General features: G+C 43.5%; 2 protein-coding genes across 2 annotated transcripts in view; both read left to right on the forward strand.

Annotated features, from left to right (window-relative positions):
• The window catches only part of DCAF12 (DDB1 and CUL4 associated factor 12), a 41,790-nt gene extending 34,079 nt beyond the window's left edge, over nt 1-7,711 (forward strand). Inside the window, exons 5-9 of the mRNA XM_060101804.1 lie at nt 83-276; nt 1,258-1,323; nt 2,935-3,097; nt 4,902-5,080; nt 5,605-7,711. Coding sequence (XP_059957787.1) covers nt 83-276; nt 1,258-1,323; nt 2,935-3,097; nt 4,902-5,080; nt 5,605-5,763 — 761 coding nt within the window. The 3' untranslated portion in view covers nt 5,764-7,711. The remainder of the gene's footprint in view (nt 1-82; nt 277-1,257; nt 1,324-2,934; nt 3,098-4,901; nt 5,081-5,604) is intronic.
• Nucleotides 7,712-21,125: 13,414 nt separating this feature from the next.
• On the forward strand, nt 21,126-21,712 carry LOC132492119 (translationally-controlled tumor protein-like). The gene has a single exon (XM_060101358.1). The coding sequence runs from the start codon at nt 21,153-21,155 to the stop codon at nt 21,633-21,635; it is 483 nt and encodes a 160-aa protein (XP_059957341.1). The 5' UTR covers nt 21,126-21,152; the 3' UTR covers nt 21,636-21,712.
• The last annotated feature ends 3,231 nt before the right edge of the window (nt 21,713-24,943 follow it).

Raw genomic sequence — 24,943 nt, forward strand, 5'->3', positions numbered from 1 at the left:
TAAGAAATCCCATTTGGCTTCTGTGGGATTGTCTCATGGAAAGTTGGATATGTCTGACATCTGTGGTTTCCTTGCCCTACAGGCTCACGCGATGGTTCTATGGGACTCTGGGAGGTGACAGATGATGTGTTAACCAAAAGTGATGCAAGGCACAATGTGTCACAGGTCCCTGTGTATGCTCACATCACTCACAAGGCCTTAAAGGACATCCCCAAGGAGGACACAAACCCTGACAACTGCAAGGTCCGAGCTCTGGCCTTCAACAACAAGAACAAGGTATGAGCTTGCCAAAGGTTCCCTGAAGCCTGTTCCTCTTGCTTCAGCTTCTTGGCTTATGTCTTGGGAGGTGCACTGTCCCTCTCCTTCTCCTTCCCCAAGTCAGAGCTTACTACATAACTCAGTTCTGAGCCCACGGAGCATCTCTTGAAGGCTGAGGGATGCTTAGTTATAATCTCCCTCTGAGAAAGATTATAACTGAAATTATGAAAGCCACCCCTTGCATTGAGTATTCTCTGGATGGTTCATATCTGTTAGCCTCTCATAGTTTCCCCAGCGCCACTCTGATTTGACTGTCTCTCATTTGCACATGATCTTGCCGGTGCTCTATTTTGGGTGTGATTTTCTTACATGCAGTCACTTTCTTCTCTCGTATTCAGTTTCTTTTCATTCTTTACTGCCTCTTCTCAACACTGCCATCAAGTCTTAACTTAATCATTTGAGTCAGATCTGAAACTGCTGGGCTATTAAGTAGAGTGTTAGTATGGAGACCCAGAGCCAGAAGAGAAGAAGGGCTCTTTTCCCAAAATTTGATTCAGGCCACAATTTGAGGGGTAGTTCCCTTAGCCGCCTCCTATCTCTCATCCATATTTATGGGTTAGGGGTAGACTTATCTCTCCCAGCTTAGACCCTACTTATAGAAGCTCTCACACTGAGACTTACAAAACTGTTTTTCATGTGCATGCTCTGCTCTAACTATCAAACAGGATGTCATGTGTATGATTGTATAGTATGGGCTTTTTTAACCATGGGTGCCTGTGTTCAAACCAGGACTTGCTTCTTGGGTTCTGTCAAGAAGCAGCCTTGCTTTAACATGCTGTACAGCTGCATTTTGTAGGGTAAAATGATGGGCTGATAATCCCTGGCACCATCATAGGATAGGAGTGAGTAATGGGAGGACCCCAACCTGCAGAGTCTTCCCCTGCTTACTGTTATATATTAGTTGTTGTGAGTATAACCTGTTTTTCATTGCTCTTGCAGGAATTGGGAGCAGTATCTCTGGATGGCTACTTTCATCTCTGGAAGGCTGAAAATACACTGTCTAAGGTGTGATGAACATGACTTAGTAGTTTCACCTTATAGTTAAAATACTTTAATCCTCCCTAAACTTTTTCATTCTTGTCTAAAGCACAAATTCTCCAAGAGTCTGGGCATGTGACTGCATAGTGCGTGAAATTCTGAGTCTGGCCTGCCCCTCTTAAAAGTCTTTTAAAGAAGTCAGAGGGAGGGCTTCCCTGGTGGCACGGTGGTTGGGAGTCCGCCTGCCGATGCAGGGGACGCGGGTTCGTGCCCCGGTCCGGGAAGATCCCCCATGCCGCGGAGCGGCTGGGCCTGTGAGCCATGGCCACTGAGCCTGCGCATCCGGAGCCTGTGCTCCGCAACCGGAGAGGCCACAACAGTGAGAGGCCCGTGTACCGCAAAAAAAGAAGTCAGAGGGAACCCAGCAGAAACTATGTTAGCAGTTGATTGGAGTAACATGTACAGGATAATCTACGCATTTCCATTACCCAACAATAAGAGATCTGTCTATTTCCTGTGAAATAATTAATTTAGAACAACTTACAGCAATTTTATGACAGGGATACTGGCAAACTGAGTAAAATTTTTATGCTCTTCAGAGAAGGTGAAAATGACTGATTAAACTAATGTCCAGAACTGGAAAAAAGAAAAAGAAAAAAAAGAGTCAGAGGGGGTGATTCTTTCACATTGCAAAGACTTGCTGAGAGACTCCTTTAACTAGCAGTCTTCCAATCCACAGTGCATTTAAGTATTTGCTTATGGATTACTGACTATTTGCAATATTGTGAGGGCAGGAAAAACCTAAATGTTAGGAGCCATTGGCAACCGAAGATCAATTAAACTAAGAGTAATCATCTCTAAAATAATCATGTAAGGTATGGATTTAATTTACAATATTTGCAAGCACCTTTTGCCTAAAGTTAAACCTACGCGTGGATCGTTTGTCCTCTTCTTGTCCCAGAGGCCTTTGCTGCTTGTAACTTCTATGATAGACTGTTTTTCAAGAGGAAGCAGAGCTCCAGGAATTATTGATTTCCTTCATGTCACAGTAGCCTTTGAGCTCCACTGACCTTGCTTGGTGCTTTATGTTCAGTAGCCACTGAGGATTGGCTAAATGACAAGGATCCAGGGTTAAGGCTGATTGGGGTTACCTGGGGTTGAGCAGTCCCACAAGTGTGCTTTCTATAGTGTACAACTCCCATACAGTTGGGGAGTTAGGCTGAGGGTAGCCAGAAGTCAGCCCCTTTACCTGAAGATCAGTGAGAAGGGTAGTGGCTCTTCCCAGCAGAGAGAACAGAGTGGGACCTTGGCTTTAGTGCCCTGGGGTTATCCCTGGAAACAGCCTGTGTTTTTTGGCCTTTCTCTCTGCTTCTGATTATTTAATTCGAGCTTGACCTTTTTCCCTAACTGGTCCTCTTCAGTACCTAGATCTTGTTTAGTATCATCATTCTTTCTTTCTCTTACATACATAGGGGTGGAGCAGGATGTTATTTCCTTAATTGGGACATGTCTTTATGTCTGTGACTTTGTTTGTCTGGTATATGAGGAAAGCCCACAGAGGTGGGCATCTAAGAACAATGCCCTGCTGTGTGCTTTCTGGTAATGCCATAGGTGCATCTCTTCTCTCTCTGTTTTCAGCTCCTCTCCACCAAACTGCCATATTGCCGTGAGAATGTGTGCCTGGCCTATGGTAGTGAGTGGTCAGTGTATGCAGTGGGCTCCCAAGCTCATGTCTCCTTCTTAGATCCACGGCAACCATCATACAACATCAAGTCTGTCTGCTCCAGGGAGCGAGGCAGTGGTAAGAGGCCCCCGTGTGCCCCTCAGGCTTACAGCTGCGTTGTGAATGGGTTTTGACCTTCAGTTTCAATATTGGTTTCCAAACAAATATGGTGATCTTTATGGAACCTGGTGGAGGTGTTTGGTGACACAGAGGGGAGATTGAATACCTGCATACAGCAGCAAAGCTTCAAACACCACACACAGATGTGTGGCCACAGAAGCCTTTGATGGAAACCAATAGTCAGCGTATTGGTGGTTTCCTTGTTCTTCCACAGAGCCCTACTCCTTGTGGTAGTTTTTTGCTGGGACCCTACCTGAACTATAAAATTGTTTTATGCTAAGGGATGATGTGGTGGGGTGAGGAGGATTTTACAGAGGGGCATGAGGAAACTTTTGGGGGTGATAAATGTTATTTTGATTGTGGTGGTGGTGTCATGGATATATACATATATTAAAACTTCAAATTGTATAACCTTGAATATGTGCAGTGTATTCTATGTCAGTTATACCTCAATAAAGCTGAAGAAAATATTCAGTTTAGTTCTTACCCACTGGGTGAATTAGGCTTCAGGCCCCCCCGCCTCCCAATCTTTAATAGCATATTCTCTCTGAGGGCACCCTCATTCTTCACTGAGGAATAAAAAGAGACTTACGTTTGTACTGTACTTTAAGATTTCAGAATACCTTTGTCTGACATCTCATTTCATTTTACCAAGAACCCTGTGGGAAGCAGTTTACATCCCATTTTATAGATGAGGAGACTGAGACCCAGATTGGTTAAATAACTTGCCAAACACCACACAGGTTGGAGGGGGAACAGCCAGGGACCAGAATCCAGGTTGTCCAACTTAACAAAGTGTGTTTCCTTCTTCATCTGACATTGTCCCCCTTCTCATGCAAAAATGTGGCTACGTTATCCTGGGAGTCCTAAAAGGCACAGTATCTTCTCTCTTTCAAGTAGTACTTATATTCGTGTAGATGCTGCAGTTTTGGCCATTGTTTTAGATTTGTTTTCAGTTATTCTTGAAATACATTTCAGAACAGAGAGAATAATGTGTGTAAGGAAAGTAGTAAGGGAAAGAATAAATAGTCTTGGCCGGAATGATGTCTGCAATGAAGTTTTAAGAGATTTTGGTTACTGTTACAGGAGCAGCTTGCAAACCTAATAAGGAAATATTGATTTCACACATATTAGTGAGCACCTCTTTTGTACTTAGAGACACCTTCACATCCCATGCACTTATCTGATCCACAGATGCAGCAAATGTATTTTCCCTGTGACCCAAAGTGATTAGGTGACTTGTCTTAAAGTCACAGGTGAGAGACAGTGCTCCTTTGAGTGCTTCAGTTCTAGGCTGTTTGCCACTCTCATAACACACTTAATACCAGATAAAGACCTCTTGCAGTGCCATGGTAGTGGTTTTAGGTCAAATACAAGAAAGTCCTTGTTAATGTAATGATTTTTAAATATGCAGATTACCCTCAGTTTCAGTATGGGTTGGAAACATATAATGGAGAAGAACTTAGAGTTATGAAAGGTGACTTCAGAGTGAGTCGAGGGGAGGCAAGCAGGTTCAGGGCATACTTACAGTCTTGGACCCAAAGCATCTTGGGCATCATCAGGCATTTGGTACTTCTGAGGCTTACAGGAAGGCTCCTGTTAGTGTGTGGATGGGCAGTGTGGCATCGGGGTTCTCTGGCTTGTGCGTGAGCTAGGTCTGCCTTGGGAAAGGCGCTGTGGTATTTAGGAGTGCCATGTGAACTCAGTGTCAGAGAGGTTCAGGCTAGCAGACCTGACTGCCCTTTACTTTTCTTTCTCTCAGGTATCCGGTCAGTGAGCTTCTATGAGCACATCATCACTGTGGGTACAGGGCAGGGCTCCCTGCTATTCTATGACATCCGAGCTCAGAGGTTCCTGGAAGAGAGGCTCTCAGCTTGTTATGGGTCCAAGCCCAGACTAGCAGGGGAGAATCTGAAACTAACGACTGGCAGAGGCTGGCTGGTGAGTAAGCCCATGCCTCACATGGTTACTGGACAGTGACGGAAAAGTTGTATTCACTTACCCACCCACTCCCACCCCCACTGACACACCACCTACCACATAGTTTTTCACTAGTAAGAGACACTCCTTGGAGCAGAGAAAGGCACTTTCCCTTGGTTTTGTTTTTGTGTCTGCATGTCTGTGGGAGAACAGGCCCAGTAAGACACACCGGTTGGCCCAGGATAACCCCCAGGTGATAATAGGGCTGGAAGGAGAGGAACCTCCCACTGAAGCTGCCAGTGAATTCTGAAAGCATTTGGTTCCAGCAGTCCTGAGAAGACCTTCAGTTTGCGTAGCAGTTCTTCAGCCTGCTTGGCTCCTCCCTAATGTTCATTTGGAAAAATGGGGCTCCAAATCCCATGAGCACCAGTCTCCTGTATAGATACAGAACCCTCTCCTCTTAAGGAGCCCAGAAAGCATTCTTGTCCCTTCTTTCCCTTTTCTTCCCCACGGCGAGTGCTCACAGAGTCTCTTATTTCCCACAGAATCATGACGAAACCTGGAGGAGTTACTTTTCGGACACTGATTCCTTCCCCAACGCTGTCTACACGCACTGCTATGACTCGTCCGGAACGAAGCTCTTTGTGGCAGGAGGACCCCTCCCTTCAGGACTCCATGGAAACTACGCTGGGCTCTGGAGTTAACGGCAACTACGTCTCTCCCAGAATGCACAGAAATTCACTAACTTCCATCCTCAGTTTCCATTTCTTATTTTGATTTTTTTCCAGTTGTGTGAGTCCCTCATATTTTAGTGGGAACACCAGAGTTTGCCTATGGTTTAGGCACTTGACAGGAAGAACCTCTGTACAGAAATCTAAAGGGTTTTCCTTTTTTTTTTTTTTCCTTTTTTCCCTTTTGGTAAGCAGAATTTTACTTTACTATCTTTTTTCTTTCTGGCTTCTCAACCAGACATTGTTGTTAATTCCTCTTTATATTTTTTCTTTAAGTGACACACAGTCTCCCCTCTCTGGCTTCTTTAGGTTGACATAGTCATTCTCACCCTTACTTCACTCTTGAGAGCTGGGGCTCCTTTATAATTATATGGTTGCTGTCAGACTTTCTGTGAAAGTTTGGGGGCTGTGTGTATGTGTGTGTGTGTGTGTGTGTGTGTGAACTTGTGTGCCTGCAAGTACCGTTTGTCACTGAAATTATCTGGAGTGAGGATTACTGTAATTAAAATATTTATAAAAGAAACAACTATATTCACAGAGTCCAGCTTTGGGACTAGTTTTTATCTTGTTTTGTAAAGTCTAACAACACTGATTATAGGAAGTAAAAATAGAAAGGAAAACAAATCACCAGTAGGAAACCCTCTGAGTTAGATTGAAAGCTTCCTGGGGACTCATGCCAGGACTCCAAAGTAATCCATCTCCCACCTGCCTTCCCATCTGTGTGCCCCCCAGGTGAGAACATTTCTGTGTATGTGTCACTTCCACTTCAGTTTCCCATCTGGTTAAATCAATGGCCACTCCCACAAAACATCAGGGTCTCCATCCAAGATGCAGCTCTGGAGGCTACAGAAGCCTTGGTAGGACTTGGTAAAAAGAATCTCCATCCAAACCTCCCTCTCCCTCCTCTCAAATAAGACCTGATCTGGTTTCTCAGGGGCCTGGAGCTGGGGGCCTCAAGTTTGCTAAAATTCACGTACTCGGTCCCCTTGGCTTTGGGGAGAAACTTCTTTGCCTTTCTTCTAATCTCCCCAGTGGGTTTTGCTTTTGTTTTCTAAATTGGGTTGAGTTCTGGAGGGTGGGGATGAACAGGGGATTTATCTGTGTGTAGTGAGTGCTTCCTGTGTGTCATGTTTGTTTTTCTTAGTACAGTGGAGCCACTCTGTTGGCTCAGCCCTGGGATGGTGATGGGGTGGCCTACAGCCAACAGTGGTGTGCATGTAAAGCATCTATGTGATTAGTAGTTTGTTCCTCCCTCGAACTGTCTGTTTAGTCTGTGGTTTTTAAACTTGCAGGCAACTGACCGTGATGTCCAGTTACTCCTTGCTTTTTATGCATCATTTTGCAGATAATAGCTGTTCCCACCCACAAACTCCTCCACCATTCTAAAAACATACTCTGCTTCTGTCAGCAGCCCATTCTGGGGAAAGGAAGTCACATTCCTGCACTCTCATTTCTAAGTTGCTTTCCCCGTTATCCCCCTCTGCTCTGGTAGTAAGTGGGGAGATTGAAAACAAAGAGTGTCTTCTCCCTGGTGATGGGGGCTGGTGGGGGGGGAGACAGCAGGTCCACCCTGTCTTGCTGTGGTACAAGGCATACACCACAGGGTCTAGAACTCTCATCTTCCAACCTAGAGAAATAGGTGCTATAAAACAGGGAATTAAGCAAACTGCTGGATGCTACAGATCTTTTAATTGTCTTAATTTTTTTCTATTGTTAAACTACAAGCTGTAGATTTCTTAGTTCTCACAGAACTCATTTTAAACCTACTTGTATAAAAAAAAAATCTTAAGTAGGATGGTTTGTACTGTTGCCAGACCCTCTTCTGTGATGGGTAATGCGTTTGATTGTTTGAGATTTTGTTTTTAAAAACGTAGCACTTGACTTTTTGCCAAGTAAAAAAAATAAATGAATATTATTCCAATGCAGAGTTTGAGTATGTATAGCCAAGAGACAGCAGGAAAAAGGCCCCTAATGTCTGGTTGGAAGGTCAGCTTGGGGTGCTTGGATTGCTTGGAGCAGAAGAACACGGGAGTTCCCTCAAGGGTAAAGGCAGGTCAAGGGCAAACACACAAACACTAAGACCTGCTTGCTCCTTGTCCCCAGCCCTGGCCCAAGATCAGTTGCTCTGGAGTCCAGTTGAGAGTGGGTATTCCCAGGGGAAGTCGTGCGGTACTTGGAGAGAAAAACAGACTGACGATGAGGGAGCGTGCTAGTCCTTGCTCTGAATGACTGTGGATGTGAGCAACGTGACCAGCTCCTCTTACATGAACCAGGGTTAGTTAGGCCCCGTCTGCTTCAGTGGCAGGGCCCTGAGAATGACTGTGATAGTGCCCTGGGAACAGTGTCATTTTTTTGAAGTTGGAACCATAGATCCTAGCTTTAAGAGGAGGATGCAGTGTCCATAGTGAGTGATGCTCTTCCCGGAAGCTGCTTGGGGCTGTAGCTGAGAGAAAGGCAGGCTGCTGAACCCTACCAGTCTCCTCAGTCCTCTTTGGGAGACCCATCAGGGCTGAGCCACAGAGCCAGGCAAGCTGAATACAGCTGCCCTTAGAGACTGATTCAGAACGTGACTCATACAGGCACCTACCTATATAATCAAAGGCTGCAAAATAGGAAGGGGGAGGTGAATGAGTTGAAGCAAGTGAGAGGGCTTCCTAGAGGAGAAGAGTTACCTTTGGAAAAGGACTGGAATTGGCCTTTCCCAAAATGAGATTTTCAGAATCCCCAATCCATGGAACAGTAATTGGTGTTTGCAAAATGCTCCATGGTCAAATTATTTTTGGGAAATGCAGATTAAAACAGACATGCTTCTCACAACCTGAGGTTTGGGGTTACCATGGGACTTAATGCGCATGAAACGTGCTCAGAGAAAGGTGACGCAGGATGTGGGGAGGGCCTGGCCTGGACCTCTGGCCTCTGTGGAACCTTGGCCCTGCTCTCACTTTCCAACCAGACTTTGCAGCAAAGTGTGTATCACAGAAGGGCTTTGTGGACTTTATGTGGTCCCTCCCTTTCCTGCCAGCAGTCCTTACTCCCAGGCCATGAAAGAACTTCCTTGTTCTCAGGCGCATGCCTCATTCCAGATGGGCTGCTGGCTCCACCCATCATCCTTTGGGTCCTTTTGCAGAAGTCTTTGGAACCTCATTTATGCCCCAGGTTCCCTCATGCCTGTCACTTCCGAGTTGATTAGTATTAATCTGGTCCATTAAATTAATTAACTAGGGCTTCCCTGGTCGTGCAGTGGTTAGGAATCCGCCTGCCAATGCAGGGGACACAGATTCGAGCTCTGGTCTGGGAAGATCCCATATGCTGTGGAGCAAATAAGCCCGTGTGCCACAACAACTGAGCCTGCGCTCTAGAGCCCACGTGCCACAACTATTGAAGCCTGCGCGCCTAGAGCCCGTGCTCCGCAGCAAGAGAAGCTACCGCAACGAGAAGCCCGCACACCACAAGGAAGGGTAGCCCCCGCTCGCCGCAACTAGAGAAAGCCCGCATGCAGCAACAAAGACCCAACGCAGTCAAAATAAATAAATTTATCTTTTAATTAATTAACTATTAATTTTCTATTAAATTTATTAGTGTTCCTAATAAAGCTAAAGATTGCCAGTCCAGGGCTCTCTGATCCCATACATTTCCTAGAGCAGGTACCCAGGAAAAGTAAGGCATGGTGTCAAGACCCGTGGCTTAGGATTGGGGGGAGGGTCAATCTTGTAAGATCCTATGACCCAAGTGTTTTTTTCCTTCCTTTTCAGTTGGCTGGTGTCTGGGAGACAACAATGTGGAGGGGAAAGGGGGGAAGAGGAGCACTCAATGTTTCTTGCTTTTAGCCACATCTCATTTCATGCTATTGTGCTGAAATGGCTGGAAGACTTGGGAAGGTAGAAACGTGGGCTTCTAATTCTGGAATTACTGATGAAGACAAAAGAAAATTCAGGTTTGTTAGCTTGGTTCTCCTGCCCTCATTTCAGCTCCTCCAAAGAATATTCTAGAGAAACAAATGTGAGAAATTTGTTTCTAAACTACCACTAGAGAGAGAGGTGTGAACTGAACTCAAGATGGGACTGTAAACTCATGATTCAGCTCTCCAAGACAGGTATGAGCTGTCCTCTTAAACTCCCCCTGGGGTTGAGCCTCACATCTGAACATTCCTCTTGATTAGTGCGTAATTGCCAAAATCAGAATTTTTTAAAGATTATAATACTCATTAACTGAGCTCAGAGTCACATGTTTACTGCGTTGCTTGTTAAGCAGTATTCAGAGCTGTAATGAACATCCCTAGTACTAAGAACAGGAAGAAAACAAATGATCAACTCCCATCTTAAAGAAAATAAACTTCCCTTACTCATAGCTACTTTTTTCTTAGCTGGTGACAGCCTGGACAGAGGACTGGAAAAAATGATGCAGCTTCTTTTGTCTCCAGGGTCAAGGCCGTTTGTTGATGCATAGAACACTGTGCTGGGGTATGTTGGCCTGAGGAGTGGCTGTTTGGGCCGTGTAATGTGTTGCTTGCCCAAAAAACATCCTTAACTACCACCACTGCAGCTCTCTGCTCCCAGGCCCTTCTGCTAGAAACACAGAATTATTGTGCCAATCACCATGCTTAAGTTCCCACCATTAGCCCTTTCTTTTTTCTTGAGGAAGGGGGATGTTATATTACCTAATTAAAGATACTAAAAAAAAAGAGAGAGACTTTCCTGGCAGTCCAGTGGTTAAGACTCTGCTCTCCCAGTGCAGGGGGCCCAGGGGTTCAATCCCTGGATCCCTGGTTGGGGAACCAGCATGCCTCATGGCATGGCACCCCCCCCAAAAAAAAAGATACTATTGCTCTTCCCTGGAGGAGGTAAATTCATGCCACCCCCGAATGCCAATTGCTCAAGGTAAGTGTGGACTGAAAGGGGAGGATATGGGTTCAGTTATACATCTACTGCTGCTGCTCATGAGCATGACTTTAAACAAGTCTTTTCCCCTCTCTGGACATCATTTTTCTTTTTAAGCTTATACGATGAGGACAGGAGTTCAAATTAGACGTTGGATTTCCTGGATCCACAACAACGATTCCAATGGTGCAGGGAAGGCTAAGAAGAATAGGCAGTGATCCTCAAGCAGTTTGTCCTCAAAGCAGGTAAATATAGCAGGTTTGTTAAATGAATCTTATTTCCCTAACGGTTTCCAGTAAAACATTGGGAATTGTAGGTTGAATAGTGTTGCCTCAAAATTCAAGTCTACCAGAAGAACCTCAATGTAACTTTAATTGGAAATACGGTCTTTGCGGATGTAATTAGGGGAAGGATTAAGATGGGCTCATACTGGGTTAGGCTAGGCCCTAACTCCAATGAGAGTGTCCTTATGAGACAGAAAAGGATGTACAGGGACCCACAGAGAAGATGACCTGAAGACAGAAGGAGACTGGAGTGATGAATTTATAAGCCAAAGAATGCCAGGAGCCACCAGAAGCTGGAAGAGTCAAGGCAAGAGTCTCCCTTAGAGCCTTGCGAAGGATTGTGGCCCTGTAGACACCTTGATTTTGGATTTCTGGCCTCCAACACTGTGAGGGAATGAATTTCTGTTGTTTTAAAACCACCAAGTTTGTGGTAATTTGTTTCAGCAGCCCTAGCAAATGAATACAGGAGTATTCTAAGGAATTTTCAGATACCAATTTTTATGAAATCACATTTGAGATTTAAGGAAAACTTTTTTTCTTTTACGATGATACAAAGAGGAAATGTACTTATATAGTAGCGCTAAGGCTTGTAAACGCAAAAATTACAGCTCAGAACCATACTTTAATTGCTTCTGCCTGACAAACCTGTTCCTTCCAGGACCGAGACAGTCATCCCCAAAACCGCCTCTGGTTGCTTTTTCCTAACTGTGTCAAACTGCCTCAACATTTTTAACTTTTACCCGAGGTCATCTTTTCACAGTGTAGACAGCAGAGTCTCAGGATGCTTTCCCATCCTGAATTTATTAGCCAATAACATGGACAGCTCTCTGCAGTCCCCCTTGATAACAGGAGAAAATAGAATATCTAGCTAAGACCTAACATACCTAAACTAGCTTTACAATAGGATCTGCCCCGTGCCTGCCTATGCAGACCTGGAGCTGCTAGCCAGAATGAGAAGGATGCCCAAGTCAGCAGAAGAAGTCAGCATTGGCTTTATTGTTCCTGGGCTACTGGTTTATTTTATTTACTGTGGTCTTTATTAGGAAGCCTTAGCCTATCAAAATGGTATTTATTGCACTGAAAAGTTATTGGTTATATCCATTGACCCAGACTTCTGGGAATTTTAGGAAATATTCTAGGCAAGCATGCAAAGACAGATGTATAAGAATGGTTGTCGTAGCATTAATTAGCAAAAAAACCAAAAAACTGGAAGTATCCTAAGTCTATTAAGAAGGAAATGGTTAAATAAAAATTTTAAATATTCTCTGGTTAATCTTATTACAGAGTGAGACCACTACATACTATGTTCCTCCTGATGGGTCACAATAGGAAGTTAACAGGATTACCTAAGAAGTATTCTTGCCGGGAAATCAAACTTGATCTGAGTAAGCTTTTAGAGCTATCGGGTCTCAGAAAATACAGTGGATGGAAAAACATATTAATGGTAGAGCAGGGATGCAAACAACCAAATGCTGAACATAAGGAAAATGATCTACTTTTTTCAATAAACAACTAGCACGAAAAAAGAGAACTATTGTATATTAAGGGAGACTTGAGACAGGCATAGAAAACAAATGTAATGTGTACATCCTAATTCAAAACAATGTAACTGAAAAATATAATCAGGGAGGGAATTCCTGGCGGTCCAGTGGTTAGGACTCCGTGCTTTCACTGCTGGCCCGGGTTCAATCCCTGGTCAACTCCACAAGCCACACGATGCAGCCAAGAAAAAAAAATACTATTAAAAAAAAAAAAGTAATCAGGGAAAACTTAACACTGACTGGATATTAGATAATAACAAAGAATTACCGTTACTTTTTCTAGGTATAACAATGATACCTTGATTATGTTTGTTTGTTTGTTTACTGATTATGTTTTTTTAATCTTACCTCTTAGAGATATTTTATTTACAGATTAAATTACATGATGTCAAGGTTATGTTTTAAAATAATCCAGAGGGGGACTTCCCTGGAAGTCCAATGCTTAAGAATCTGCACTTCCACTGCAAAGAGCACGGGTTCAGTCCCTGGATGGGGAACTAAGATCCCACATGCCGCGCAGTGTGGCCAAAAAAATACTAATAAATAAATAAATAAATAATCCAGAGGGTTAGATTATTTTTATTTTTTTGGCTGCATTGGGTCTTCATTGCTGCACACTGGCTTTCTCTAGTTGTGGCGAGTGGGGCTATTCTTTGTTGCGGTGCGCAGGCTTCTCATTGCATTCTCTTGTTGTGGAGCGCAGGCTCTAGGCCCACAAGCTCATTATTGTGGCTCTCAGACTCTAGAGCACGGGCTCAGTAGTTGTGGCGCACAGGCTTAGTTGCTCCACGGCATGTGGGATCTTCACGGACCAGGGATCGAACCCATGTTCCCTGCCATGGCAGGTGGATTCTTAAGCACTGTGCCACCAGAGAAGTCCCTAGATTATTTTAAAGAAGTATGTTGATAATTGTTGAAATTGCAAGATGGGTATATGGGGGCTTATGATGCTAGTATTTCTAATTATGTAATGTTAGAATTTTTTATAATAAAAAGTTTTAAAAGTGGTATATAACAAGTAAATATATATGTAGTGACATAGGATGATTATAACATAGAATATATTATTAATTAACAAAGTTATAAGCCAGCTTCTAAAGCAGGATCTCTTGTAAAATTCATACATATCTACATTTAGGTACAGGAAAAATCTAAAATGTTATCACTAGAATGTCAGTAGTGGATCTCTTGGCAGCAGAGTTTCAATGATTTTTTTAAATTAATGAATTTATTTATTTTTGGCTGTGTTGGGTCTTTGTTGCTGCGTGTGGGCTTTCTCTAGTTGTGGCGAGCAGGGGCTACTCTTCGTTGTGGTGTGCAGGCTTCTCATTGCGCTGGCTTCTCTTGTCGAGGAGCATGAGCTCTAGGCGCACAGGCTCAGTAGTTGTGGCACACAGGCTTAGTTGCTCTGCGGCATGTGGGATCTTCCCGGACCAGGGCTCGAACCCTGCATTGGCAGGCGGATTCCTAACCACTGTGCCGCCAGGGAAGTCCCTCAATGATATTTTTTTTATTCCTTTGCTTATCTGTATTTTCTAGTAGTGTCACTTAAAATACACCCTTCCCAGTTTTTCTTCAACATGTGCTGGTTGTGAATAAGAAGTTAGTAATAAAGGAGGAGAGAGAATATTGATTGCTCCTTTGCTCAAAAAGCCTAGAACGAAAATTCCTCACTTCCCTTTCCTGGGGCACAAACATTCTGCTTAGTCCCGCCAGCTCATCCAATCCTCTCAATTCACACAGCACTTCCCTTCTCAAAATTGCTCACCAACAACTCCTCCTGTCAAAATCTTTCAAGGTGTAGTTCAGGACCTAACTCTTTTAGAAAGTCTTATATGATCACAACCTTCCTCAGGGAGCCCTGTTTTTCGGGGTCTTTCCAAGCACAGGCAGGAACATGATCGTCCCCAGAGCCCCAGAATCTTCTGGGGAGACTGAGTAAATTCCTTGGGGCCAATGAATTCATCATGAGCCCAGTAGGGGGAGCCAGAACTTACTTCCCAACCTCTGGAGGCACCACCCCTGTATAAACAAACTCCATATGGAGTGTGATCAAAGATATGCACAAAACATTTTTTTAAGAAGGGAGGGAGGAGAGGTAGGCAGGGCTGTAATGTAATGTAAGTCTTAAAGGAGGCCTTTTTGTCTTATTTTCTATAATGAACTTTTCAGAGTGACAATCCTTGAACCAAGCTCCCCTATGCATTTATGTACAGATTTGACTTACAAAAATATATGCACTCAATTTCTCAAAAGTATGTGTGTGTGTGTTGTTTAAAGCCATATAGACCTTGCTGTTCAAGGAACAACAGGATGTTGCCAGGGCATCTCCAAATTCAATAAACTGAGCATTGGTTGGAGGAATTAGGTAGAGGCAGCTTGGAGAAAGAGCACTGGATCTGAGGTTGATGTTCCTAGTTGCATCCTGTCTCTAATCATTAACCAGCTGTTTGACTGTAGGCTGTTTGAGTCTCTCTGGGCTGATTGTGAACTTCTGTGATAAGGGATGTGAAGGTGCTTTGAAATAGGGCACAACTGTTAAGCATTCGTAGAGCTCCCAACAAGCTGAGCCATCTGCTGAGATTTCACAGTCCCTGGAAGATGGCCAACCTCCCTCACTTAAACTCAGTCCAAATAATTGTGACTATGGGACAGCCAGGAGCATGGGAACTAGCTGGAGTTAACTTGGACAAAAGGATCCAAGCCTTCAAGCATCCAGCCAGACCTTTACCCAAGCTAGAACTAGGGGCCCCTTTACACTTCCTAGTTGCATCCTCCCCTTTTAACCACAGAGAGGTGAGAGGCTTAGCCAGGCTGCTCCTGCTGGAGGGAGCCATGTGTGGCTTTTCCCTAGGACACAGGGGACCTGAACAACCCTAGAGAGAGGAGCTGAAAGCTGGGCTCCTTGAGTCATTGTTGGGATGCAGCTTCTCTAAGAACTCTGCTTAGAAGCTGAGCTGGTAGAATTGGAGCAAGGCCTCAAGGAAAGAGATGTTTTTAGAAGTGGCCACTGCTGACCAGGGTTAGGGCACGATGAGCATTAGCTCTGCCCTGCAGGCAAGGCCCCAGCGTCTACAGGTCCAGTTTGGGTTCATCTATGTTTGGAGTCAGGTGCTGATTTGTGTTTTCTCTGAGATCTTACCCCTCTTTCTGCACTATTTGTAGCTGACTGTGGCTACAGTTGGGGACAGTAGTTTTCTGCAGGGACTACTCCTCAACAGAACATGTTCAGGCCTGCAGGAACTGGCTTAACTTGCTTCTGAGAGTCTTAACTCCACCCCAGACTCCTTTGGCTTCAGGGAAGAGAGGTATAAGGGTGGGAGAGGAGGAGACAGGATACAGCCAAAAGGAACTGTGAAATCAGGAGATTCCTGCAGAAGTAACTTTATTCTGAGGAAGGAGAAGGTTCCCTAGGTCTCCCTGAGCTTCCACCAAACTATCTCCTCACATGTCCCAGGACAGAGATGCCAGCCCCTCTCTCCTATAGTTGGCATCACTTTTTTTTTTTTTTTTTTTTTTTTGTGGTACGCGGGCCTCTCACTGCTATGGCCTCTCCCGTTGCGGAGCACAGGCTCCAGACATGCAGGCTCAGCGGTCATGGCTCACGGGTCCAGCCGCTCTGCGGCATGTGAGATCTTCCCGGACCGGGGCACAAACCCGTGTCCCCCGCATCGGCAAGCGGACTCTCAACCACTGCGCCACCAGGGAAGCCCTAGTTGGCATTACTTTTGATTCTCCAGGAAGTCGCCCTGGTGGAGAAGTCTTCCCTGCCCATCAGCATCATGCAGGTCTCCAGGAGGAGTCATCTACGGTCAGGCCTCACCCTTTGCAGACTAGACTCAGATTCCTTGAGGGCAGGGCCTGGGCTGTTGAAAGGCTCTCCGCCAAGTCTGTGTGGGTTCGGCACTGGGCTGAGGAGCAGAGCAGCCCCTGGAAACTTCCATCCACCCAGCTAGTCTTCTGCTTCCAGCACTATATGACAGCTCAGTGTCCTAACTTGGAACTTTTTTTTTTTTTTTTTTTTTTTTGCGGTATGCGGGCCTCTCACTGTTGTGGCCTCTCCTGTTGCGGAGCACAGGCTCCAGACGCACAGGCTCAGCGGACATGGCTCACGGGCCCAGCTGCTCCGTGGCATGTGGGATCTTCCTGGACCGGGGCACAAACCTGTGTCCCCTGCATCGGCAGGCAGACTCTCAACCACTGCACCACCAGGGAAGCCCACTTGGAGCTTTCTTGACTCCTGTTGTATCTTATGTTCCTGGCAGCTTGCTGTGTTGCACACTTTAAGGCCAAATTATGGGGCATGGACAGCATTGTTTGAAATTTCAGTGAATAGAATGGTGATAGGTTGCTTCCTTGTAGCCTCCAGATCTGCTTTCCACCCTCTCTGTTCAGTGCCTCAGTTTGGTCTTTTATCAACAGACTTCCTTGTCCTCTGGCTTCTAGTTAGGTTCAGCCAATGGAGGCTAAAAGTGGGAAAAAGAGGGATGTGAGATCGTTTATTCCCCATCATACACCCCACCTTCCTAAAAGCAGGGTCTCTGCAGACACCTTTCATACACTCTCTGCTCCCTCCCTTTGTCCCCTCAGGTCCCATAGTGATCAAGTTTCCCACTGTCATTGGCCCTGGGATACTGCATCATTTCTTGTTGCTTTTCCTTTATTAAACTCTCAATTATCCATCTGTTTCTTTCTGGGACCCTCATAGATAGGACCACTGAAGTGCCACTGAGATATATGAATTACCACCTAACCTAGCTCTGTCACATGTCTGTGGGACCTTGACAAGTTACTCAACCTCTCTGAGCCTTGGTTTCCTTATATGTAAAATACTGCAGTGAGAGGAGGTATGCTCTGAGGTCACTTTTCAGTTTAGAATCTTTGGTTCTAAGGTGATAAGTGTAGGTCCTACAGAATTTAACCAGGAGAATATGGGTCTGAATGAAAAAATATGTAAAATTATTCCATTGGGCATTTGGGAGTAGGGGTTACAGGAGTTACCTCAGATTTAAGAGTTGGTAGAGAAAAAGGCAAGAAATACCTCCATCTGTGCTGCATGTGTATTTATTTTAACCATGATCCTTTCCAAGAAATTCTCCAGACTTGTGGTAGGAATCAGCTCTTATTTTGTCTTCAGCTCTGTTTGTATTTGTCTTCTTTTGTTAGAAAATGTAGGAAAAATCTCTTTCTCTTGGTGTTTTTTTCTCTACTTCTATTAATCTATTTCTATTAACCTAGTCTCTCTCTGTATTTGTTTTCTTCTTTTTATTTCTGTTTCTCTCCATTAAAACAAAGAAAAGAGGGACTTCCTTGGTGGCGCAGTGGTTAGGAATCCACCTGCCAATGCAGGGGACAGGGGTTCGAGCACTGGTCCAGGAAGATCCCACATGCCGCGAAGCAACTAAGCCCGTGTGCCACAACTAGTGAGCCTGCACTCTAGAGCCTGCAAGCCACAACTACTGAGCCCACGTGCCGCAACTGCTGAAGCCCTTGCGCCTAGAGCCCGTGCTCCACAACAAGAGAAGCCACCGCAATGAGAAGCCCGTGCACCGCAACGAAGAGTAGCCCCCGCTCGCTGCAAGTAGAGAAAGCCCGCGCACAGCAACGAAGAGCCAACACAGCCAAAAACAAATAAGTAAATAAATAAAAAAATTTTTTAAACCAACAACAAAGAAAAGAAAAGAAAAAAAAAGTATTCCCTTCAGCACCTACTTAGCAGGGGAGAATCAGAAAGTTCCTAAACAAAGGCTCCTGGCAGGCATCCAAATGAAGCAGTTCAAACTGACCAGCACCTGGAGCTGCCAGTTAAAGAGAGTCGCAAATGCTGGAAATTTTTGGCTCAGGAGGAGTTTTCCCAGGCTGAGATCAAGGCTGACAATTTTAACTTTCCACTTCAGACTGAATCCACTTTGGAATCTACCTGGCTGTCTCTCACACCACTCAGGTGTCTTGTACCTGTGATTTTAGGAATAGAGCTTAAAACCCAGAGAGGGAGGCTGAGATTTCTCTTTAACTGGAGTCATAGAAGGCCCTAAGATTTCTAGAGCTGGAAGGACTTCAAAGATTATTTACAACAAAACCTCTATGTTTTACAAATACAGGAACTAAGATCCAGAGAGAGGAAGGGTCTTGCCCAAGGACACACAGTAAGTTAACAGCAGAGCTATTAACAGTTAAAAGGTACAAGATGCCACATATTAACTCATTGAATCCTCATAACAACCCTATGGAGACAGCTTTAGTAGCACCTTCTCATTTTACAGATGAGGAAACAGGCCCAGAGAGGTAAAGAACTTGCCTGCACTGAAGTCTGTGTTCTCCACTACTTCACTCTACCACCTCCAAGGATGATGTTGTAGCTTGATGTAGCCTGTGGCTTGAAATATGGTGGGAATATTCATGTCACAGAAATCAGCAAATACTACAAATCAGCTTGTTTTGTTGATTGTCACAGTATAAGAAAGTGATGAAGGACTTCCCTGGTGACGCAGTGGTTAAAAATCCACCTGCCAATGCAGGGGACATGGGTTTGATCCCTGGTCTGGGAAGATCCCACATGCCACAGAGCAACTAAGCCCGTGAGCCACAACTCCTGAGCCCGTGTGCTGCTGCAACTACTGAAGCCTGCACGCCTACAACCCATGCTCCGCAGCAAGAGAAGCCACTGCAATGAGAAGCCCGCGCACCACAATGAAGAGTAGCCCCCGCTCGCCACAACTAGAGAAAGCCCACACGCAGCAATGAAGACCCAAGGAAGACAAAAAAAGTAAAATAAAATAAAAATAAATAAATGAAATAAAATAAAATTATTAACAAAAAAAGAGAAAGTGATGAAGATGCAGAAGCATGGGGAAATGCAGGGACCCCCATGAGAGAGATGGGAGGATCAATTTCAATGAGTTTCCAATATGGATCCCATTCTCTCTCATGTGTAACCTTTAAAATAAACTCCTTTTTTCTTAAGTCTTCCCCATTATCAATAAAAGTATGTGTGTATGTCTGTGTGTTTAGGTATAATTTATATAAAATAAAATGCAGAGATATTAAAAATTCAGTTCACTGAGTTTTTACAGTGTTTACCCCCAGGCAACCACCACTCTAAATGAGAGAACATCCCCATCATTCCAGAAAGTTTGTTCATGCCTCTAACCAGTAAAATTTCCACCATGGCTTCCAACCTGCCCTCTCCCAGCCATTTTCTGATTTCTTTCATGTATATGGTATTTCAGTCTTCCAGTTGCTCAGGCCAAAAACCTCAGAGTCATCCTTGACTCATCTCTTTCTCTCACACCCCACATCCACAGTGTTTCCTGTCAGGTAGATTTTCAAAATATATCTAAAATCTAACTGCTTCTCATCAACTCCACTGCTGCCTCCTTGGTCCAAGCCACATCATCTCTCGCCTCTGACCAGTCTCCAGCTTCCTTACCTTCCCAAGCTCCTCCACTCCCCCTACAGTCTGTTCACACAGCTGCCTGAGCAATCTTTTAAAAATGTAAATTCAGATCATGACACCACTCTGTAAAATGCTCCAATGCTTACCATCTCTCAGAGTAGAATCAACCTCAAGTTCTCTACCATTGTAAGGTCCTCTCCACCTTTTGGATCTCAATCTACTGCTCCCTGCTGGCTTACCAGACTCTAGCCAAACCAGCCTCTTTGCTATTCCCAGAACACACAAGCATATTCCCCCCTCACAGACTTTGTCCTTTCTGGTTCTTTTTTTTTTTTTTTTTTTTAATCAGCTCTAGGGTGTGTGTGTGTGTGTGTGTGTGTGTGTGTGTGTTTTAATATTTATTTATTTATTTGGTTGCATTGGGTCTTAGCTGCAGCTCACCAGCTCCTTAGTTGTGGCATGCTAACTATCAGTTGCTGCGTGCTTGTGGGATCTAGCTCCCAGACCAGGGATCAAACCCGAACCTCCTGCATTGGGAGCACAGAGTCTTAACCACTGCACCACAAGGGAAGTCCCTGTCCTTGCTGGTTTTGAAACAGGAGGGAAGGGGCAGGGCACAACCTTTAAAAGAATGACATAGAGCCTCATCCACCAGAGGGCAGACAGCAGAAGCAAGAAGAACTTCTGCAGCCTGTGGAAGGAAAACCACACTCATAAAAGAATAGACAAAATGAAAAGGCAGAGGACTTTGTACCAGATGAAGGAACAAGATAAAACCCCAGAAAAACAACTAAATGAAGCGGAGATAGGAAACCTTCCAGAAAAAGAGTTCACAATAATGATATGAAGATGATCCAGGACCTCGGAAAAAGAATGGAGGCAAAGATTGAGAAGATGCAAGAAATGTTTAACAAAGACCTAGAAGAATTAAAGAACAAACACCTAGAAGAATTAAATAACAAACAAACAGAAATGAACACTATGATCACTGAAATGAAAAATACACTAGAAGGAATCAATAGCAGAATAACTGAGGCAGAAGAACGGATAAGTGACCTAGAAGACTGAATGGTGGAATTCACTGCCATGGAACAGAATAAAGAAAAAAGAATGGCTTTTTGGCCCCCTACCCCCTACCCCCGAGCACCGTTAATGCTGCACCACACTCGCTCTGAGCTCCGGGCTCCTACTAAGCTAGTGCCACCGTTATCTCCCTCCAGTCGCCATCACGATCATCCGCTGGGACCTCATCAGCCATGATGAGATGTTCTCTGACATGTACAAGATCTGGGAGGTTGCAGACAGGCTGTGTCTGGAGGTGGAGGGAAAGATGGTCAGTAGGAGAGAGGGTAACATTGCTGACTTGCTCGTTGGTGGAGATGCCTCCTCTGAAGGCCCTGAGGGCAAAGGTACTGAAAGCGTAGTAATCACTGGTGTGGATACTGTCATGAACAATCACTTGCAAGAAACCAGCTTCACAAAAGAAGCCTATAAGAAGTACATCAAGGATTACATGAAGTCAATCAAAGGGAAGCTTGAAGAACAGAGACCAGAAAGAGTAAAACCTTTTATGACAGGGACTGCAGAACAAATCAAGCACAGCCTTGCTAATTTCAAAAACTATCAGTTCTTTATTGGTGAAAACATGAATTCAGATGGCGTGGTTGCTCTGCTGGACTACTGTGAGGATGGTGTGACACCAAATATGATTTTCTTTAAGGATGGTCTAGAAATGGAAAAATGTTAACAAATTTGGCTGTTTGGATCTATCACCTGCTCATCATAACGGGCTGGCTGCTGTTTTTCATCCACATAAAACCAGGACTTAGACACATGGGACTGGTGTCAACTTGAGCTCTTCATTTTGATGTTGATTTCTTTGGAGCAGAGGCACTGGTTTTTTTTGTTTGTTTTTTTTAATTGCGGTACGTGGGCCTCTCACCGTTGCGGCCTCTCCCGTTGCGGAGCACAGGCTCCAGACGCGCAGGCTCAGCGGCCATGGCTCACGGGCCCAGCCGCTCCGTGGCATGTGGGATCTTTCCAGACCAGGGCACGAACCCGTGTCCGCTGGATCGGCAGGCGGACTCTCAACCACTGCGCCACCAGGGAAGCCCGGAGACACTGTTTTTGAGGAAAATAAAAAAACATGTCATGTAGGTTGTCTAAAAATAAAATGCATTTAAACTCAAAAAAAAGAAAAGAAAAAGGAATGAAAAGAAATGAAGACAGCCTAAGAGACTTTTGGGACAATATTAAACACAGCAACGTTCGTATTATAAGGGTCCCAGAAGGAGAAGAGAGAAAGGACCCGAGAAAATATTTGAAGAGATTATAGTCGAAAACTTCCCTAACTTGGGAAAGGAAATAGCCACCTGAGTCCAGGAAGCACAGAGAGTCCCAGGCAGGATAAACCCAAGAGGAAACACACCGAGACACATAGTAATCAAACTGACAAAAATTAAAGACAAAGAAAAATTATTGAAAGCAACAAGGGAAAAATGACAAATAACATACAAGGGAACTCCCATAAGGTTAACAGCTGATTTCTCAGCAGAAACTCTACAAGCCAGAAGGGACTGGCACAACATATTTAAAGTGATGAAAGGGAAGAACCTACAACCAAGATTACTCTACCTGGCAAGGATCTCATTCAGATTTGACGGAGAAATCAAAAGCTTTACAAACAATGTGGGGAGGTGGTGGTGGTGGTGTGATGAATTGGGCAATTGGGATTGACAGGTATACACTGAAGTGTATAAAATTGATGACTAATAAGGACCTGCTGTATAAAAAAATAAATAAAATAAAATTGAAAAATGAAAAAAAGAGAGAACAGATGAAAAGCCAAAACTGATTATCTTATTCCTAATGACATTTTATATGTTAACTAATTATTTTATAAATTTTCAGTTGATTATATTGGATTTGATAGGAATAAAAAAAAAAAGCTTTACAGACAAGCAAAAGCTAAGAGAATGCAGCATCACCAAACCAGCTCTCCAACAAATGCTAAAGGGACTTCTCTAAGTGGGAAACACAAGAGAAGAAAAAGACCTACAAAAACAAACCCATAACAATTAAGAAAATGGTCATAGGAACATACGTATTGATAATTACCTAAAACGTGAATGGATTAAATGCTCCAACCAAAAGACACAGGCTTGCTGAATGGATACAAAAACAAGACCCATATATATGCTGTCTCCAAGAGACCCACTTCAGACCCAGGGACACATACAGACTGAAAGTGAGGGGATAGAAAAAGATATTCCATGCAAATGGAAATCAAAGGAAAGATAGAGTAGCAATACTCATATCAATAAAATAGACTTTAAAATAAAGAATGTTACAAGAGACAAGGAAGGATACTACATAATGATCAAGGGATCAATCCGAGAAGATATAACAATTATAAATACATATGCACCCAACATAGGAGCACCTCAATACATAAGGGAAATGCTACCAGCTATAAAAGAGGAAATCAACAGTAACACAATAATAGTGGGGGACTTTAACACCCCACTTACACCAATGGACAGATCATCGAGACAGAAAATTAATAAGGAAACACAAGCTTTAAATGACACACAGACCAGATAGATTTAATTGATATTTATAGGACATTCCATCTGAAAACAGTAGATTACACTTTCTTCTCAAGTGCACATGGAACATTCTCCAGGATAGATCACATCTTGGGTCACAAATCAAGCCTCCATAAATTTAAGAAAATTGAAATCATATCAAGCATCTTTTCTGACCACAATGCTACGAGATTGGAAATAAATTATAGAGAAAAAAACGTAAAAAACACAAACACATGGAGGCTAAATAATACGTTACTAAATAACCAAGAGATCACTGAAGAAATCAAAGAGGAAATCAAAAAATACCTTGAGACAAATGACAATGAAAACGTGACGATCCAAAACCTATGGAATGCAGCAAAAGCAGTTCTAAGAGAAGTTTATAACAATGCAATCTTACCTCAAGAAACAAGAAAAATCTCAAATAAAGAATCTAACATTACACCAAAAGGAACTAGAGAAAGAAGAACAAACAAAATCCAAAGCCAGTAGAAGGAAAGAAACCATAAAGATCAGAGCAGAAATAAATGAAATAGAAACAAAGAAAACAATAGCAAAGATCAATAAAACTAAAAGCTGGTTCTTTGAGACGATAAACAAAATTGATAAACCATTAGCCAGACTCATCAAGAAAAAGAGGGAGAGGACTCAAATCAATAAAATTAGAAATGAAAAAGGAGAAGTTACAACAGACACTGCAGAAAAACAAAGCATCCTAGGAGACTACTACAAGCAACTCTATGCCAAAAAAATGGACAACCTGGAAGAAATGGACAAAATCTTAGAAAGGTATAAGCTTCCAAGACCAAACCAGGAAGAAATAGAAAATATGAACAGACCAATGACAAGTAATGAAATTGAAACTGTGATTAAAAATCTTCCAACAAAGAAAAGATGGCTTCACAGGTGAATTCTATTGAACATTTAGAGAAGAGCTAACACCCATTCTTCTCAAACTCTTCCAAAAAATGGCAGAGGAAGGAACACTCCCAAACTCATTCTATGAGGCCACCATCACCCTGATACCAAAACCAGACAAAGATACTACAAAAAAAGAAAATTATAGACCAATATCACTGATGAATATAGATGCAAAAATCCTCAACAAAATACTAGCAACAGAATCCAACAACACATTAAAAGGGTTATACACCATGATCAAGTGGGATTTATCCCAGGGATGCAAGGATTCTTCAATACATGCATATCCATCAGTGTGATACACCATATTAACAAACTGAAGAATAAAAACCATACGATCATCTCAATAGATGCAGAAAAAGCTTTTGACAAAATTCAACACCAATTTATGATAAAAACTCTCCAGAAAGTGGGCATAGAGGGAACCTACCTCAACATAGTTAAGGCCATATATGACAAACCCACAGCAAACATCATTCTCAATTGTTAAAAACTGGAAGCATTTCCTCTAAGATCAGGAACAAGACAAGAATGTCCACTCTCA

The sequence above is a fragment of the Mesoplodon densirostris genome, chromosome 6, assembly GCF_025265405.1.
Source record: "Mesoplodon densirostris isolate mMesDen1 chromosome 6, mMesDen1 primary haplotype, whole genome shotgun sequence".
NCBI lineage: Eukaryota > Metazoa > Chordata > Mammalia > Artiodactyla > Ziphiidae > Mesoplodon > Mesoplodon densirostris.